The sequence below is a fragment of the Ascaphus truei genome, chromosome 2 (genome assembly GCF_040206685.1).
Source record: "Ascaphus truei isolate aAscTru1 chromosome 2, aAscTru1.hap1, whole genome shotgun sequence".
NCBI classification, from domain to species: domain Eukaryota; kingdom Metazoa; phylum Chordata; class Amphibia; order Anura; family Ascaphidae; genus Ascaphus; species Ascaphus truei.
This window is the reverse complement of record NC_134484.1, coordinates 417,982,832-418,001,663: the sequence shown is the minus strand read 5'-3', so window position 1 is coordinate 418,001,663 and position 18,832 is coordinate 417,982,832. Positions and strand designations below refer to the sequence as shown.

Here is an 18,832-nt window from a genome sequence, read left to right as displayed (position 1 = left end):
TTAACCCCTTGATTGCTGGACTGCTCACATTATTTATTCTTGCATGGCTCGATCGTGACAGTGATTTTCAAGAAGAAAATCAATCTCTAGTATATGCAGAATTATAATTTAAATGTTGTGTCTTTTATCGAGTTCAGAGAACTAGATGTGTGAAAATCAAATGAAGACTAAGGGTTTTTTTTTCTCCCCAGAAAACCTTTAAATTCTTCATGTATTCAGTTCTTTGGGGGCTTTTTTTGCACGGGAACTTGTGGATATAAATTTCAGGGAAAAAAAGGTGATTGACACATAGTTCTATTGCTTCATTTTTCCTCATAAAACGGTAATCTCATGGTTTATTTAAAAGAGAAATCTCCCCCTAGGACCAAAGTGAACTGATGCCAGGGATATGTGAAAGGTGTACATACAGTATAGCTCCTCTTATCGTCGCCAGAACCACAGAATAGTCCATGTCCAGTGGTTCCAGGAAAGGTAGAGGCATGGGCAGCCACATTTCAAAACATTGGACAACTTTCTCCACCGCCTGGGATTAGATTACCATTTTGTTTATTTTCTCAGGCATACCACGGTCACAGGGAAGAGGGAAGGGTCTGGCTAAATACGCAGACGAATGCCATACTTTCTTCTTCTTCTTTTTTTTAAAGTTATTAGATAAGCAAACATATATATCTCTTAAAGCAGCAATAGTGCTTTTCAACTTTTTTTTATTTTCTTTGTTTTCTTATTTGTATATGTAGAGCATGTGACAATGTATAATGCTAAAATTCATAGCTAAACTGACAATCGTTTGGTGCTGTTATAATCTGTAAAAAAAAATGCTGATGGTGTGCTTAAAATAATGGCTGCTTCAGTCAGTGAGGGGGGACACAGGAAAAGGGACTTAGAGGCTTCAGAGTCTGAAGAGTCCCTTTTCCTGTATCTCCCCTCACATTGTCCATCCCCTGCTGCACAGAGATCTTCAGCCTGTGTTATTGGATCCGGTGGTTCTCGGCGTACCGGAAGTGACGTATCGGGAGCCTAGGTGGTTCTCGGCGTACCGGAAGTGACGAAACGGGAGCCCCGGTGTGGAACCAAATGTTTCCTGAGAGAGCGGAGGTGAACGAATAACCCAAGGAATCGCGACCCCAGGGATATCCGTCATCCGCTACCTATGAGTGCCTACTTCGACTGTATTAAGTGTAAGCCTTCAATCGTGTATTTTATATTAGAATTGTTTTACCTCTACACTATATGGTCTCTCCTTTTTCTTCCTTGGAGGTGGTGACTGGTGGCTGCTGTTATCACACAAGGCGCATCCACCCCTTAAGTTGGATGAATGTCTGATGTGATTACTTGAATGTGAGTAGTCATTTTGGAGGAATTTTTTTCACTTTTTTCACTGTTAAAACATTATTGTACTATGATATGTTTTTTCTATTCTATGGCTACGAGACGAGCTCCCCTGACTTTTTGAAATACCTTACAAAAGGCAATCAGGTTGACTAATACGTATATGTATATAATATGTATATAGGAGTTTTTGTGTGTGTTTTTTTTTTTTTTTTTTTTTTTTTTTAAACATCAGTTTATTTAAAAATTTGAAAACAATGAAAATACTGAGGACTATTTAGAGATATGTATAAAAACGTTGTCCCCTCTCTTATTTGTAATTCACCAGAACACAGTTATATTGTAAAGCAAATCTTCTTTTCAGAATAAAATATGAAAAACAATGTTTTTGCAACCCAAAATTCTGTATTATGAAAGGGAATCATCTGAAAAAATGTAGATATAATGCTTTTTTTTATATAGCAAAATAAGTTTCAAGACACAAAACACATTACTGTAGGTGTATAGTTTTAATTAATGAAAACACGCAATAATTATACATACAAACTGGTGTATAATAAAAAAAACAAATTTTTGTACAAATTTACAGTCACAAAATACAATGGTTTCTACAAATTAAACAGTTTATTCATATGTTTGATGTCTATAAGTTTATTTAATGAGAACAAACGCTCTGAGTTTGTGGTTGTGGCTACATGCGAAAAACTTCAGTACCAGTCTAAGGCAATACTACTAAACCTACTTTACGTTCCTGAACAGTGAACAGCACAAAATAAACAGTGCGAAATTTGGGCCAGGAATTTTTATGATGCTTATTTGGCTCTACAGGTGTTGCTGGTGGCAGAAGCCCACATGAACCTTAGGGTCCTCTGCAGTCGGTAGAAAATGTTATACTGCAAGGTTAATGCTGCTCCTTTTGATCTGAACTGGACAAGATACCATTCTCTGAATGTTTTAGCGCTATCTTGTTAGCGCTGTGTAACATTCAGGGATGTTTTGTGGCTAAATTAGCACATCTGACCCTTTAAAATGTATGTGGACTGCACCTTTTGCCCTCTGATTAGCTTACATTGACCAGCCCTGATCTACAAGTATATGCTATTATACGTGTCTAATGTTAATATACGTTTCTTTGTGGTAACATAAGGAAAAGTCAGAAGTAACTGATTAGAAGTAAATGATATGGTCCTACTCACTCTTATCTTGAATATGAGGACAGGGCAGAAAGGCTCAGCATAGTTGAGAAGAGTACCAGAGAAGGAGGAGGAGAGGTGGGTTAAGTGTTTCTTTTGTGAAAGGCCACATAAAAAATAGATGGGTCAATACATACATTTACTAAACAGCTGTATACCATTCAAAACCTGAGGAAGTGGAATACAAAATGTTGCCTGGTTTAAGACTGAGTATATATTCTCTTCACCCCCAAATGAATGACAGACTTTGCATTTAAGTAATTTATAACACACCGCACACTTGAATGCACTAATATTGTACGCCTATACATCAACACATACCCTGTTTAGGAGATCTACCTTAAAAAAAAAAAAAAAAAAAAAAAAATAATACATGTGAAATGTATAGATATATTCTTATCTGCACCAAAGCCGTATGAAATAATCCAATTCCCCGTCGCTCTGGGGAAGGTGCAGTCATGGATAGCCTTAGTGGCATCATTTTAAAATATTGGTAACATTTTGCAAACAAATTCACAAAAGTATACAGAAGAGTATAAGGTATAGACATGACACGACAGAAGATGCTCTCAAATGCATGTTATATTTTATCTAATCAGGAAGACAAAATATACCTGAGAACATAAATATATAAAATCGCACATGTATACATATATAAGAGAACAATAGCAAATGAGTAATCGCAGTGCATCTAGCACAGGGGTGGGCATCTCCAGTTCTCAAGGGCGACCAACAGGCCGGGTTAGAAGCAGATCCCTTCTGCAGCACAGATGGCTCAGTCTTTGACTCTTTGACTGAGCCTGTGATTGAGCCATCTCTGCTGAAGCAGGGATATCTTTCAAACCTGACCTGTTGGTGGCCCTTGAGGACTAGAGGTGCCCACTCCTGCTCTGGCAGGTCAGTGGGGTTCCATCATCGCTAAAACGTAGACAAAAACGGCTTTTATTTGAACCAATCCACATGCTCCAAATTTTCAAAAGTTTTGGTCCAGGACCCCCGGCCCCCTTCCCTCATCTCACGGATTATTACCATTTTCTCTGTTCTTTGTGCGGAGAGAATCGTTACAGGCACAGGAGAAAAAACACATATTGAATGAAATGAGGGGACGTTTAAACCACCGAGGTTATAGTCCACAGACTTTGGATCACTGTTTGGATCGCCAGACCCAACAGGAACTACATCCCCCCCCTCAAAATGAAAGAGATTACTATTTAGTCCTGTACTTATTTTTCCAGTGCCACAGAGATACCAAGTTGCTGCAGCATGAATGTTTTGAGATATATACCCTAGAAACAGTTACACCAAGGAGACAATGATAAGCTATACTATGGTTGTTTTATGCCGACATTGATTTTATTGTGTTTCAGTCAAATTAATTATGCAAGTGTAAGACTGTTGATAGCTTTAATCAATGTTGCAGCAATTTCGTATCTCACCCTACTGTAAGTTGGGGGTTCTGTCAAACGGATCGGAACCAATTATTATGTGTTAAGTGTTTTATGATCTTTTGCTTGTTCTTTTCTTCCTTTCCAGATTCTTTTGGTCTCCCATTATCTTTGGATTTTGAAATTAATAATTTTTCTTTCTCGTTTCATTGTGATTTATATATTATTTTTTTTACCTCGATTCAGGTAAGAAAATAGACATGTCGACCGGCGTGGATTGCTGCTGTACCACACTCCCAGTGTTTGAAGACCTTTACTAACAAGCTCGTATACACAAACACCTGAAATTACATGTTAAAATGTGATCTCTCAATTTCTCTAATCCAGAGTTAAAGAAACTTTCACACACTCAACTGGCCTCACCAAAACACATTGAAATCTGAAAACCCGCAGAAAAAACAGTTCCTGAGAGATCCAGATAAGTCAGCAATAGCCCTATTTGTTATTTCATTTTTTTGTCTCATCTCACCCTAAGGTACTCCAGAGAGCCGTCACAGCAGCCCATGCACGAGGGAATCACTGTTCAACATTCTCTTCATTCCTTGGCTTGCCAGCACTGGGGATCCTTTTGATACCACTGTATTGGGAAAATGTGGCTACATTTCTTTAGAATTGGGGGAAAACAAGAGATAAGAATTCAGCAGAGCTGCATGGAATAAAACCCAACAAAAAAAACATATCCCAGTGCAGAGCGGATAGTTGCTTTATACATCTCACAGTAACTGCTGCAGGGAGTTATTTGGAAGTATAAGAACAGAGAAGCATCACATTTTTTTTGAAACTTTGGGTAAAAACAGAAAATGGGCTGTACAAACAACACAGGGCCATGCCTTAAGGTTGGAATAAAAGAGATTTAACCAGCAACAAAGGAAAGGTTCTTACAGTAAGGGCAGTTACAATGTGAACTTCATTACCCATGGAGATCTTCAAAAAAAAGTTGGACATATTTTTAGAAAGGAAAGGTATACAGGGATATACCAAATAAGTAAACATGGGAGGATGTTGATCCAGGGAGTATTCTGATTGCCAATATTTGGAGTCAGGAACAAATGTATTTCTCCCCTAATGATACATTGTTGGATAATGTTTCACTGGTGTTTTTTGTTTGCCTTCCTCTGGATCAAAATACTGTAAATACAAATATGAGATAAGTATCTGTCGTCTGAATTTAACATAGGTTGAACTTGATGGGCATATGTCTTTTTTCAACCTCATCTACTATGTTACTATTTAGGGGAAAAGCGGACACAGTTAGACTATTATTTCTAAACAATCAAAATTAAAAACAAAATTCCAGCATGCAAGAAACCTGAATCTTGTTTGTCTCTAACATTTCTGTTCCTTTCAACAAGTTACTCGCATTTAGTACAATACAGGTCATTCACATTTGATTTTTCAGGGCCCTTGGATTCAATGAATTTAACTTGATTTGAATGTTAATGCGACACTGTTGATGCAGAACCTCTGGCCAGTGGGGACCGGTCCATCGTCAAACACGTGGCCAAGATGGGCATCACACTGAGGGAGAAACGGGAAATGTAAAGATGCGCTGAAACAAATACACAGTAACATTCCTTTATTGTTTTCAGTGATGTGAGAAACTAATACTTTCAAATCAGATTGGTAAAAAAAATCTTGACTGCCAGTTTTGATGTCTTCCTAATTTAATCGATTTTCAAATCTGGTCTTCGCACCTAACTCCATCAAACAGCACTGAAAATACTAGACATACGGTACGTTCCTGAATGACGGCTTATTCCTATATGGGGAGATATATGCATCAGTAGCTTGTGTGCTGTCGTGATTTGGGCTACGTTAGAAAGCAATTCCTTAAAATTGACAATAGTAACTTTGTTAAGAACCCAAATAGCAGGTGACATTGATATTTCTCCAAAGCATGAAACCACTGCAATATTTTACAGTGAAGTAAGTGATAAGGTCAGAAAGCAAAACCTAAAGGCAATTAAAAAAAACCAATGTCAGTAGGACGGCATGTTTAAATAATTATATTGCAAATGATAAATGATGTAATATCATTATGCATAACATTACTGACAAGATTTCTGTGTATTTTCATCTACATTACATTTTCCACTGCCAAAGTGAAACAATACACTTAATTAGTAGAGGCTAAATTGGAACGGAGGGTATCTATTTTCTTAAAGAATCACAGCTTTCAGATAACAAAAGTACTTAATTTGAAAATGTTTATAAAATCATATCATTACAACGGCACAAAATATTCCACAAGGCTGAGCGCTTTCATTTTACTGAAACTCTTCTATATTTATAAGTGGAATGATATACAGGCATACCCCGCTTTAAGTACACTCACTTTAAGTACACTCGCGAGTAAGTACATATCGCCCAATAGGCAAACGGCAGCTCACGCATGCGCCTGTCATCACGTCCTGAACAGCAATACTGGCTTCCTACCTGTACCGAAGCTGTGCGCAAGCGGGGAGACTATAGAGCCTGTTACAAATGCGTTATTTACATCAGTTATGCACGTATATATCGATTGCAGTACAGTACATGCATCGATAAGTGGGAAAAGGTAGTACTTTAAGTACATTTTCGCTTTACATACATGTTCCGGTCCCATTGCGTACGTTAATGCGGGGTATGCCTGTATGACAGAAGGGTCGTTTCACTTTGTCCAAAACTCTCTGTGGTTCAGACAGCAAAAGTCTGAAGGCTTTGGAATAAGTATGATACTTACAGTATTGTTACCTTCATGGTCTCACTAATGTCTTCTAAACTCAGCACGGCATTATAGAGCAATGGATGCAAACCCACCTATGCTAATCTCAAACTGAAAAAGGGCTCCACTGTACTAACTAAAATGTATTAGGTATTATAGGGTATGTGTATCAAGTTCAAACGTATTTTATTGTCGTAAATTGATGCCAAAAAAAGACATTGAATATTCAAATGTATCAATGTACATTGCAACTTTTTTTTTATTACTGCTTTTGTGTTTTGTGCAACTTGGGGAGTGTCAATAGGAAGAGTAACCCAACGTACCTGCAGTACTATAATGTAATCTATTAAATTATGTGTGTATGTCTGTAATAATATTTCCATGTGTTAAATAAAAATGTGTATATCCAATGCAGGCCCAAGTACAAAAATAATGTCTTCTTTTGTGCACTTTTTGGGAGCTTGATATGTATGGCTGATATGCATTTACCTCTTTGCAAATGACTTCGGTGCCCGTGGATCCTAAAGAATTATCTGGACGTCTTAGAATACTAGTATTGCTCTCGTCAATCCCGCGTGCACCATGAGCCTCAAAAAATGAAGGCCATCCTGTCCCAGAATTGTACTTCTTTTCTGAACTACAAAAAAAGAAGAAAAGCCATTAAAGTTTCTAATTACCCTGCAGTCCATGTCAATGTGTAAAAATGTTAGCTGAATCTTAGAAAAGCTTTTTTTCCCACAGCTACTCCAGTGTCTCCAATAATGCCCTCAATGCTCCTAGCTGTGATTCCCTGAGCGTTTAAGGCTATTTTGTTGTAACTGAAGGAGGTACTGTAGTTATTCTTTATGGTCTGAAAGAGCTCTTCATAAATTCTGCAGACACTGTGAGCTTTGTGGCCGGGCACTCCAAGGGCACATGTGAATGCGCAAGGCTCTCATGAGCAAAACAAAATGCAATAATGTTTGTTACCTGGGTGGTATCATGCAAGGTAAAAAAAGAAGATTCACATACAGTAGTATTTTTCATGCATAACAGATTGAAATTAAGTTATGCAAGAGAAACTGTGAAATCTAGTCCAAAACATTGCATTAAATTGACTCTATCCAACAGTGTCTTAAATTGACTCTGTTCACAGTACAGTTGAAGAAGAAACCAATTAGGTTTCAAAAGCTATGTACACTAATGCTGGGGTGGCCAACCTTCTTTTTCCCCCCCAGACGTAACAATAAATGGGCACAATATTTTGGTCAGGCCACTGTCCTCCTTCCTACTCTCCCTCACCCCCCCTGTATCTCTCAATCTCCCCTCAATTAATTCTCGTCCTCCTCTCACTCAATAACCCCCACTCAATTCCCTCTCACTATTCCCTCCTTAAGACCCTTCTCACTAAATTTTACTCCCTCTCTCACTCAATTCCCCCCTCCTCCTCCTCCTTTCTCACTCAATTCCCTAACCCCTCTCTCTTAATTTCTTCCCTCAAGTTTCCCTCTCTACCTCAACTCCACCCGCCCTCCTCTCACTCAATTCCCTCCCCCTCCATCCCTCAATTCCCCCCATCTAAGAATTTTTACTTGGGGGTGAGGGGAGGACTCAGGCCACGTGACAGAGGGGAGCTGGAGCCCCGCGGGCACATGGGGAAGTTGAGCCTGGCTTCCAGGAGGGCCCAACTTACGGCAGGGGTGGTATGTCATTTCAAGTGCGCGGGACACGGGTTGGCCACCACTGCTGTAATGTCATATACAAAGTACTCTAATGTCGGTGCTCTAAAAGGTATCACAACCTACAATGAATCTGCATTTTTCCAGGACCACTATGGCGGCCAGAACTTTGAACAACACAAATGAGTTGGAGACCCACATGCAGAGAATGGGTTCATATTTCTCTACTGTGCTATGTGTTTTTGAAAAATAGACTCTTGACCAAAATGCATCAGGTCACAATGTATGTAAAATGATGTGTGGGCAAGGTGATGAAGGGATATTTATCAGTGTTGTAGTCTAGTTCCACACAGTGGCATACAATTCACAGCTTTAAAAAGGGAAAGTTTTTCCTTATCCCAAATCTAAAACATATGAATTTTTGTGAAATAAGATTACTGCCAGACGTTAAGAAGTACTGCCAGAAATTGGCACAGATGGTGCTTTGGAAGTAGAGTTCATTTTGACTTGCTCGTGATTTATAATTTAATAAAATTAGTAAAGCCATTGAATTTAAAGTGTTTCTGATTTATGTAACCCTCCTTACCTGGCTCCAAAGGAGGTCACATCAGATTTACTACATACATTGGTAGTGCTCAGTCTCCCTTGCCTTTGCAGGGTGCTGGGTAAGTGCAGGCTGGGTGTGGGTGACTGAATAGAACAAGGTTAGGCGCCCGGAACTTTTATAAACAAAAAGGTGCTTTATTTGACAGCTGTCAATAATGCTTCGCAGACATTAACATACTGGTTACTTGACACAAACTTGTGGCGAACAATATCATTTCTACACTTTATCCCCTGGTAGCTCTCACTCCTACGTTGAGGAGGTACTTAAACTTGTTACTCAGTCAATGATAAATTGGCAGTCTCTTGCATGGAATTAGTGGAGTGGGCTTCATGGCATACACTTTAGGCTCCTGATTTAGCAACCTGCTACTGTGTACTGCATACCTTCCAGTTGGGCTGGTCCAAACATACTGCGGAGTTACTATGACGAGAACTCCTTAACAAAGCCATGCTTCCTGCTTAACAATAGTGAGAACAATTAAGGTCCTTTACTGCTGATGCTTACTTAATAGGCACGTTCCTAACCCAAAATACGGTGACAGGACACAGCTTAATACACTTAGCTATAAACATAAACCTATTTACAGGACTCACAGTGAGGACCCCAGTCAGAACTCTGAAGAAGCTACTTCTAGAACATAGTACCTTCTATACTGCCTATAGTGACATCAAGGGTCACAAGACATATACGAGGGAGTGGCAATCTTTCTGCACAGTCATCTTACATCACATGATGGAGGGAGTGAGCGGAGTGAGCCCACGCAGTTAACACATTAAGGTCTTTAACCCCTTTACCGAATTAGTAGTCCCCAAAGAGGGGCTACATTTATTTACACAAGCGTTGCTTATTTACTGTTATGGGGAGTCATTTTCATGCACTGCCAATTTCTGAAAAAACTCCAGATGTATTTCTAAAAAGCTTCAATTTTTTATAGTATAGGTTCTAATGAATGTGGAGAAGTAAAATTTTTAAACCAAACTAGATATGTGGTACAATTTAGAGCCAATATGTGCTACAGAGGCGCCAGCCTTTATTCTAAAACTTCGCCCGGCGTATCGCTCTGAATACCGGGGTCATGACGCGCTATGTTTTCCAACCGTATAGCAATCGACTCGGGTTTCTATCCGGCGCAGAAAATTCCATTTTAGCGTTGTCTGCAATACTGTCTAGCAACTCAAGTGAGCTGTTGTCTTAAAAGTCTAATAGCAATTCAACCTACTGTACAGCTGTACAGTTCTGCCCCCCCAATTAAATCCGAAACCATTATAATTAAACAGATCAACCATGTGTGCCAGGCGGTGCGAATGCGGCATGAACACAGGGGATGCAAAATTTATAGCGCGTGGAATACAGGAGATGCAACGACAACGGCTCCGAGAAGTTTTAGAATAAAGGTTGGCTCAACAGTATGCACTTAGGGCCATTTTTAACTTGAATAGCCCAAGTGAATGGGCCACTACGTGTCTTGTGGAATAGTACCGTTTAGTGAATATGGGCCTTAATCTCTCTGAGCTCCAAGATACCCAATTTAAATTGTAATCTTAACATGGCAGCAATAATGCATGCAGGACAGCATACAAAGAAAACATTATTAACATTACTGCTCCATTACTGATCTGTGATGCATACAGTACAGTGACTTGAACACAGAGCCTCAATGTCTAATGCACAATTTTTGTTTTTATATTGTGTAAAAAAATTGCAATAAATAATGGCACAGGCACATTGACAGGCAAGATAAAACCACAGCACCATGAGAACATGACAATTTGTGACCCTGGCAGCCAATCTGCAGCAAAACAGTGATGTCAATCTTAGACTTCTCAATAGCCATGGTACAGCTAAGTGTGAAACTATGTAAAGGACGCAAGCTAACACATACAGTAGAACAAAAATTCAAGGCCGGCTTGATGATAGTTCCATCGGTGCCGTCCCATGTAAACTGATTGTCGGGAGAGCTCGGGGCCTCTGTAAGTATCTCTTAGCTTCTCTCCAGCTTCTCCTCCTGCATCTTCACCGTGACCATGTGGCGTCACAATGTAGCAGAGACGAGGAGATGCCGGAGAAGGTAAGAGTCCCACACTCTCCCCCAGCACCAAGCACCGCTAATATTTCTCTTTACTCCTTCCCTGTTAGAAGGGTCAGCAACATATCTGGAAGCAAAGATGGTGAGAGGAATATTAAAAGGAAGAGCTCAATCAGATCACGTACTGGGTCAATTTTGCTGAGGTCTAGTAACCACATTAAATAAACCACATTAAATAAACCTAATGATGTAAAAAAAAAAAAACAAGTTTTGTATGCTTGAAATAAAATAGATTTGGAATTGTATTTCAGTGATGCCATACACAATGCAAAGTTACTCCCCCAAAGCAAATGCCACAAATATGCACTATTATTTTGACTGCTTGAAAATGGAGTACACACCACACCTTGAATAAGGAGTACACAATGGAGTACAATTTTTGGCACCACTTCTTAGAAAACACATTATGGAACTAGAGAAATTGCAGAGAAGAGCCACCAAATTAATAAAGGAGATGGATTATCTGATTTATGAGGAGAGGCTAGCTAAATTAGATTTGTTTATATTAGAAAAGAGGCTTCTGAGAAGGGATATGATAACTATATACAAATATATTCGAAGACAGAATAAGGAGCTTTCAAAAGAACTATTCATCCCAAGGGAAGTACAAATGACGCAGGAACATCCCTTAAGGTTGGAGGAAAGGATATTTCTTTTTAGAAAAGAAAGGTATAGGGATATACCAAATAAGTAAACATGGGAAGGATGTTCAGGGCTGCCGAGAGCGGGTTACGGGCCCCCCTCCAGCCAGGTTTGCCACCTTCTACTGAAGGTTAACCAGGAGATACATTTTTTTACATTTAGCTCTTACCTGCGGCGGCGGTGTCTCTCAGCATCCTCTGACATCCTCCCGGCATCTCCACCTGCAACGCCCAGAAAGGGGCCCGGGACCCGACTATGTTGCATCCTCGGCATCCTCCCGGCATCTCCCCCTGCAACTCCAGTCAATATGTCAGCGCACCGTCAAATGGCACCGTGTTGACATGACAACGGGACGTAACGTCACGCGGCGTCAAGTTGCCATGACAACCGGACACCTTGTGGTGCCACGTTGTCATGGCAACACGTGCCACATAACGTCGTGATGTCACGTAGCCTCCCATTGTCATGGCAACGCGGTGCCATTTGACGCTGTGCTGCCATATTGACTGGAGTTGCAGGGGGAGATGCCGGGAGGATGCTGAGGATGCAACATAGTCGGGTCCTGGGCCCCCTTCTGGACCACCGGGCCCCAGTAATTTGTACCAACTTTCCCCTTCCCCACCCCCCTCGTCGCCCTGAGGATGTTGCTCCTAGGAGAAATCTTGTTATCAATATTTGGAGTCTAGAAAGAATTTATTTTTCCCCTTATGAGATATCAGTAGATGATATTTCACCGGGGTTTTTTGTCTGCCCTCTTCTGGATTAATATACTGTAAGTACAAATATAGGATAAAGTATCTGTCGTCTAAATTTTGCATAGGTTGAACTTGATGGACGTATGTCTTTTTCAACCTCATCTACTATGTAACTATGCTACTATAATGGGTTAAAAATGAAATGTTATGAAAATCATTTAAAAATGCTATTATAGCAATTGTTTTACCTCAAAGTATAGCATTTCTATATTGTATTTGGCTAGCGCTATGGTAATCCAGTCATAGATGTTATGCTCATGTAATAGGGTTTTAAATAGATGCCATACGTTTTCTGTCAATTGTGAAGCAATTTACAATATGATTAACATGCTGACATGTGAATGCAGACCTACATGGGTCGCCACTCCCACGCATGAGACTGGGCCTTACACATGCATGAGATTTGCATGAGCCCCCCCTCACCTCCGTAGCTGGGGATCCATGCCTGCAGAGGGAGGGGAGCTGCTGCAGGAGGTAGGGAAATTACATTTTGGGTGAGGTAATGATGTTTCGGGACGGGGTTAGGACAGTGTCTCAGGCTCTCTAAGCTTTCCTGTTAAGAAATACCAGGGTTCACTCCTCTCTTCCAATCGATGCATTCCTCTTCCTGTAATCTTAAAGCAAGCTGGTGAGAGAAACAAATAAAGGTGCACAATAATATGGATTTTACCTGAACAGTGGGGTGTTGCAGCATACGCAGTGATACATCCCTTGCTCTGTATTGTTCAGATAGATACCACTGAAAGGCTAAAACATACAAGTATGTTGTTAACTCGGTATGACATAAAGGGCAAGCTTTACTGTATTAAAGATCTAACTAACGTTTATAAATAGATCTACAACCTTGTCCTTCAATCTTATTGACACAGAGGAATACCATACAGCCTCCGCCTTGATAAAGGTTGCATGCTGCCTGGGGAGGTGAGTGGGCAGGAGGCTGGAGTGTGTGTGTGGGGGGGCGGGGTGGGGGGTAAGAGATGGTATGGTCCTGGGTAGGAAATTGGGGGGGGTGGGGAGGAGAAGGTACGGCCTGGAGAGGAGAGTGAGGGGGGGGGAGGGAAGGAACTATAGGCCTGAGGAGAAGGGGTGAGGATGATATAGGCTTGGGGAGGAGGGTGGGGGTGAGAACGTATGGGCCTGGGGAGGGACGGGGGGGGAGGGAAAGAGAGGATGAGGGGTATATAGGCCTGGGGAGAAGGGTGGGCTTGAGAAGGTATGGGCCTGAGGACGGGGGTAGAGAGGGGGTGAGAGGGTATAAGCCTGGGGAGGAGGGGGGCGAGACAGTACACTGAAATCCCAATTGCTCAGTCCTTACATGTGTAGTGGTGTTCCCCTGCCCCCCCCCCCCCCGTTGTACCTCCGTTGTGGGTGCTGTAGTGACGAGCGGCAGACCCGCTGGCAGTTCAGGAGGGTGGGGGCAGAGTAGGGAGCGCTCCGGTGCTTCGGAGGCTCCGCGGCGGCCCGGAAAGCATAGGGTGCCGCCATGTTTGGTCATTGCGCATGCGCAGTGCAGATGTGCGGCGGGGCGCCCCTGGTAGGTTGCGCATGCGCAGTGTAAGCGCGCAAACGGCTGGCCAATAGAGAGGAGGCTCTGAGGTGGGACTACAATTACCATGAGCCTCAGCAGAGCCACATGACACCAGGGAACAAATAGGAGTGAAGGGATTGCTGGCAGGCAGGAAAGGGAAGCGTGGGGGAGAGACCACGCTAGCAGGGGGTCCTGGAGGAGCAAGGGGAGAGGAGGTGTGTGTTGCAGGGGGTCAGTGACCCACTGCATAGGCCAGAGATTCCCCCTTAGGCCCTAGTGCAGACCCTGAGTCACCACCAGCTTGTGGTACTGCAGGGAACAGGCATAGATAGGGACAGCATACACTTTACTGTAGTAGCAGACAGGGACACAGTATTCTTCCTGCGCTGCTGTGCTGCCAGTGGTTTGGGATCAAGCTGCTGGAGTCAAGCAACTACTCGTGAGAGACTACGCTGGATCGGCGGATCCTTTGCGAAGTACTGTTACCGGCTGCTGGAGTGGGCGGAAGGTAGTATATAAGTGCACCAACACCGGTACCTGCAGGCGCTGATCTCGCCTTGGGGAGGGTTCTTTGGGGACACTGAGGGTTAAGTGACCAATGGACTGGTCCAGTACATTGGACACGGTGTGGGCGCACACGGTGGTGGGTACAGGACATTATTCCAAGGTGGAGTGTGGCAAGGCCACTGATATCTAATTATTGCATTGCTATATATGTATGCACTGTGGTTATACGGGTGATATGGGTATGTTCATGCTCTGCATTCAATTAATAGTAAAAGGTTACAACGTTGTGGATTATTATCATTATTCTTGTCCAGGGGAATCTTACTTATTGGGGATCCTGGGCAAGTGGAGGTGCTGCCAAGTACATATTGTTACCCCAGGCTCCCAGTTAGCGGAGGCCCAGATCTCGCTGAGCTGGCAGATATATACAGCATTAGTAGTCTCTCAATATCAGCAGGAAAGAGGGCTACACATGCTTGTGCCAGGATCAACATTCTGCATTGCAAGCCTTGGGGAGGTTTTGCTTTATATTATGGCCATACCACTATCTCCTGTTAGACTGCAGGCTAAGCAGAGTTAATCAACATGACTGCCAACATTTCCAGGCTGCATCTGTAATATTAGTTTCCAAAGCTTATGTAACGGGTATTCCCCCATACAACCGCATATAATGTGTGTGTGCGGGGAACTTAGTGTTACCAGGTGTGGTGCTTTACCTGTTAGGCTCACAGGAGGGCTGAGCTTCCGCCACGGGGAACCTGGGGCATGTATAATACTATGAGTAACCGCGTACTAGGTGCAGCGCCTCCACCTGCGATGGCTCCCACCAGAGGGGGAGTGGTTCCTCGCAGGACAATATATATATATATCACTACACACACACAGCATATAAACCAACCAATGACTTTACTATTGCATATAATAACCAGGTGTCCCTCTGTGACAGGGTAAACAAAAGCCACCAGTTATATGCCTGGAAAACCTATGTCTAGTCTGCAGTGCAGCACTGACTAGGTTAACTTCAGCTGGGAACCTCAGGACAATTAGTTGGATCCCAGCTGCCTAATCAAGGTGTGTTAAAACCCAGGCTGTAGACAGATGGAGGCTGTCTGTTGAGGAATGAGGAGTAAGCTGCTAAGGAGATTGCTAAAGAGTTTCCGGATACAAGGTCTGATTAGAAAAGTAGATGCATTGTGAACTGTCTGTCCCCTGCATAGAAAAGGGCAACTGCCATATACACTGTCTGCTAAAGAGAAACTGTTTATGTCTGTCTGCTGAAGAAAAGCCATTTTCCTTTTGTTGCTGATGGAAAGCTATTTTTGTTTTGTGTGCTGTATATTTGTCAGGGCTAAATAAATAAGCCTTGTCCAGAAACCCGCGTGTGTAGTTGCATGTACCCTGCAACATATGGTGTCAGAAGTGGGATGGATTTTTTCAAAAGGCTCCTGCAGTTAAAGGGCCACACACACACACACAAGAATGGAAGAACTTTTGAAAGACTTTCTGTATGAGCAGGCCCGGCTGCAAGCGGAGAGAGATAAAAGACTACAAGCAGCACAGGATGAGCGGATTGCCAAGCTGCTGACCCAATTCCAAGGGTCTGCCAGTGCAGAACTGTCAAGCAGACCCCCGATACTCCTGAGGAAAATGGATCCGAACGAGGATCCAGAGGCTTTTTTACTAACAGTCGCCGAAGCTCAGGGCTGGGCTGCAGATCGCTGGGCAACTGCTTTGGCCCTGCTCCTCATAGGAGAAGCCCAGGCCTCATATCAGGGCCTCCCTACAGATCAGGCAATGGACTACCGACAAGTAAATGCCACCATACTGGATCGCTTAGGTCTGACCCCAGAGACCTACCGGCAGCAGTTCCGGAACATGAAGTACACCGCTAAGATGAGACCCCGGGTCCTCGCTCAGCGATTATTGGACTTGTGTACTCGCTGGATACAACCCGAGGAGTGCACTAAGGAGGCAATTCTTGAGCAGGTGGTTTTGGAACAATTTCTACAAATAATACCCCCTTCCGCATGCTCGTGGGTAAAACGCCACGCTGCTGAAACCCTAGCTTTGGCGGTCCGACTCGTGGAGAACTTCCTTGGGGCTGAGCAGCAGGCGAGTGTCTTGGATCCTACTCAACCGGCACTTGCGGATGCCCAAAGAGGTCGGATCAATGGGGAACCTACGGCCCGTCACGGAACCGCCAAGTCCAACGGAAGGAGCAGTCGTTCCAGCAAGGACGGAGTCCAAATGCTGGTCCCCGCAGAGACCCTCATGTCCTTCCGGATCTCGGCTCATCGCAAAATGAGAGGAACTTCTGAGGACGTCGCCCACAGGACCCACCAGATGCCTGGTCTCCAGTAACTGGTCCAGCGGAGCGCTATCCACAGCCCCCTCCTGTGAGGGAACCCTCTCCATGTTCTGCCTACGGAGAACAAGGCCACCGGTATGTGGACTGTCCACTGATGGAGTGTTCATTCAGCAGGACCGTTGCCTCGGCCTTCACTGGAAAAAATTACAAGCCCAGGCTACTTCCAGCCCTGATTGGGGGAAAAACCGTCCAGGCCCTTGTAGATTTGAGCTCTGGGAAAACTCTGGTCCTCCAGGAACTGTTACCGCCCAATGTGTGTTCTTTTGACTCCCCATGGAGCATAGAATGTATACACTGCGATGTAAAACGCTATCCGACGTCCAAAATCCGGCTACAGGTAAAAGGTCAGGAGGCTTACCTCGAAGTAGGAGTCGCTCCTTGGCTCCCTGCCCCCGTTGTGCTCGGTCGGGACTGGCCTTTCTTTTCGGGCCCCAGTCTTTCACGAGGAGTCCTTCTAGGGCTCAGGGGAACCCTGGCAAACTGTTCCCCTTCTCGTCAGACCTTTTTCCCAGTAGACACCGGGTTCAAAAGACTCGGAAGCAAAGACGCTTGGACAAACAGGACTGGTTGCAGAAATCTGGGTCTCAAGGTGACCATTCTAGTAGTCAGAGGTCACAAGTGATGGCTGGGGATGGCCAAAGGGAGGGGGATATGGGCCCTGGAGATTTACCAGACCTGTACCTCCCTGACTTTCGCCAGAAGCAAAGGGAAGACCCAGTCCTTGCTAGACAGTATGACAAGGTGGTGAAAATTGATGAACAGATTTTAGATGCACAGGGGGTGATAGTGTTCCCCCATTTTGAGCTATCAAAGGATATCCTATATAGGGTGAATAGGCAGACACAAACAGGGGAGGTCACCAGACAGATATTGGTTCCCAAGGCGTTTGTTAAATCTGTGTTCACTCTAGCCCATACTGTCCCTTGGGGTGGTCACCTGGGCAGGGATAAAACATTGGACCGTATTTCATCCCGATTCTATTGGCCAGGGATGCATAGTGATATTGCTAAGCTATGTGCAGCATGTCCAGAGTGCCAGCTAACTAGTCCAAATGACAAAAACCAGCCCCTTTGGTTCCTCTACCCTTGGTGTCAGTTCCCTTTGAGAGGATTGGGGTAGACTTGGTAGGACCTCTAGAACCTTCTGCGAAAGGACACAGGTTTATCCTTGTAATTGTTGATTATGCGACAAGATATCCTGAGGCGTTCCCCCTGAGAACAGCAATGGCGAAGCAAGTAGCCAACAAGTTGTTGGAACTATTCTCACGGGTTGGACTTCCCCAGGTTATGTTGACAGACCAAGGTACAAATTTTATGGCTAAACTGATGCAGGATGTCTTAAAATTACTAGAGGTCAAGTCTGTTTGGACATCGGTCTACCATCCACAGACTGACGGATTGGTGGAAAGATTTAACCGAACTCTAAAAGGGATGCTGAGGAAATTTGTAGATTCAGAGAAGAGAGCCTGGGGTGAACTTCTCCCTTTTCTGCTGTTTGCAGTGCGGGAAGTTCCCCAGGCCTCCACGGAATTCTCTCCATTTGAATTGCTCTATGGCTGCCAACCCCGGGGTATCCTAGACCTCCTAAAGGAGTCCTTCGAGGAACAGCAGTCCCCTTCTAAGAATACCCTGCAATATGTACTAGACCTTAGGAAGCGCCTAGATGTGGTCGGCCATTTTGCCAGGGAGAATTAGATCAGCCCAAGACAGTCAGGAGAGACATTACAATCAGAATGCTCGCATGAGAGTGTTTCACCCAGGAGACCAGGTGATGTTATTGTTACCCAGTTGCGAGAGTAAACTCCTGGCCAAATGGCAGGGCCCATTCGAAGTACTCCGCCGCACGGGTGATGTGGATTACGAGATCGCTCAACCAGGGTCCAGGAAGGGTAAACAAATTTACCATGTGAACTTGCTGAAACCCTGAAAGATGCAGCAGTCTCTAATCATCCACCCGGTGGAGGAGGAAACGGACTTGGGTCCTCAGTCTCCACGGGAGAACATCGTGAGT

The 18,832-nt window shown here is 43.5% G+C and overlaps 1 protein-coding gene across 1 annotated transcript in view; it reads right to left on the bottom strand.

Moving 5' to 3' along the window:
- Nucleotides 1-1,819: 1,819 nt before the first annotated feature.
- Nucleotides 1,820-18,832, bottom strand: part of MSRB2 (methionine sulfoxide reductase B2) — a 41,514-nt gene continuing 24,501 nt past the window's right edge. The window contains exons 3-5 of the mRNA XM_075587569.1: nt 13,090-13,166; nt 7,161-7,308; nt 1,820-5,485 (exon numbers count right to left, since the gene is read on the bottom strand). Of these exons, the coding sequence (XP_075443684.1) occupies nt 5,387-5,485; nt 7,161-7,308; nt 13,090-13,166 (324 nt within the window). The 3' untranslated portion in view covers nt 1,820-5,386. The remainder of the gene's footprint in view (nt 5,486-7,160; nt 7,309-13,089; nt 13,167-18,832) is intronic.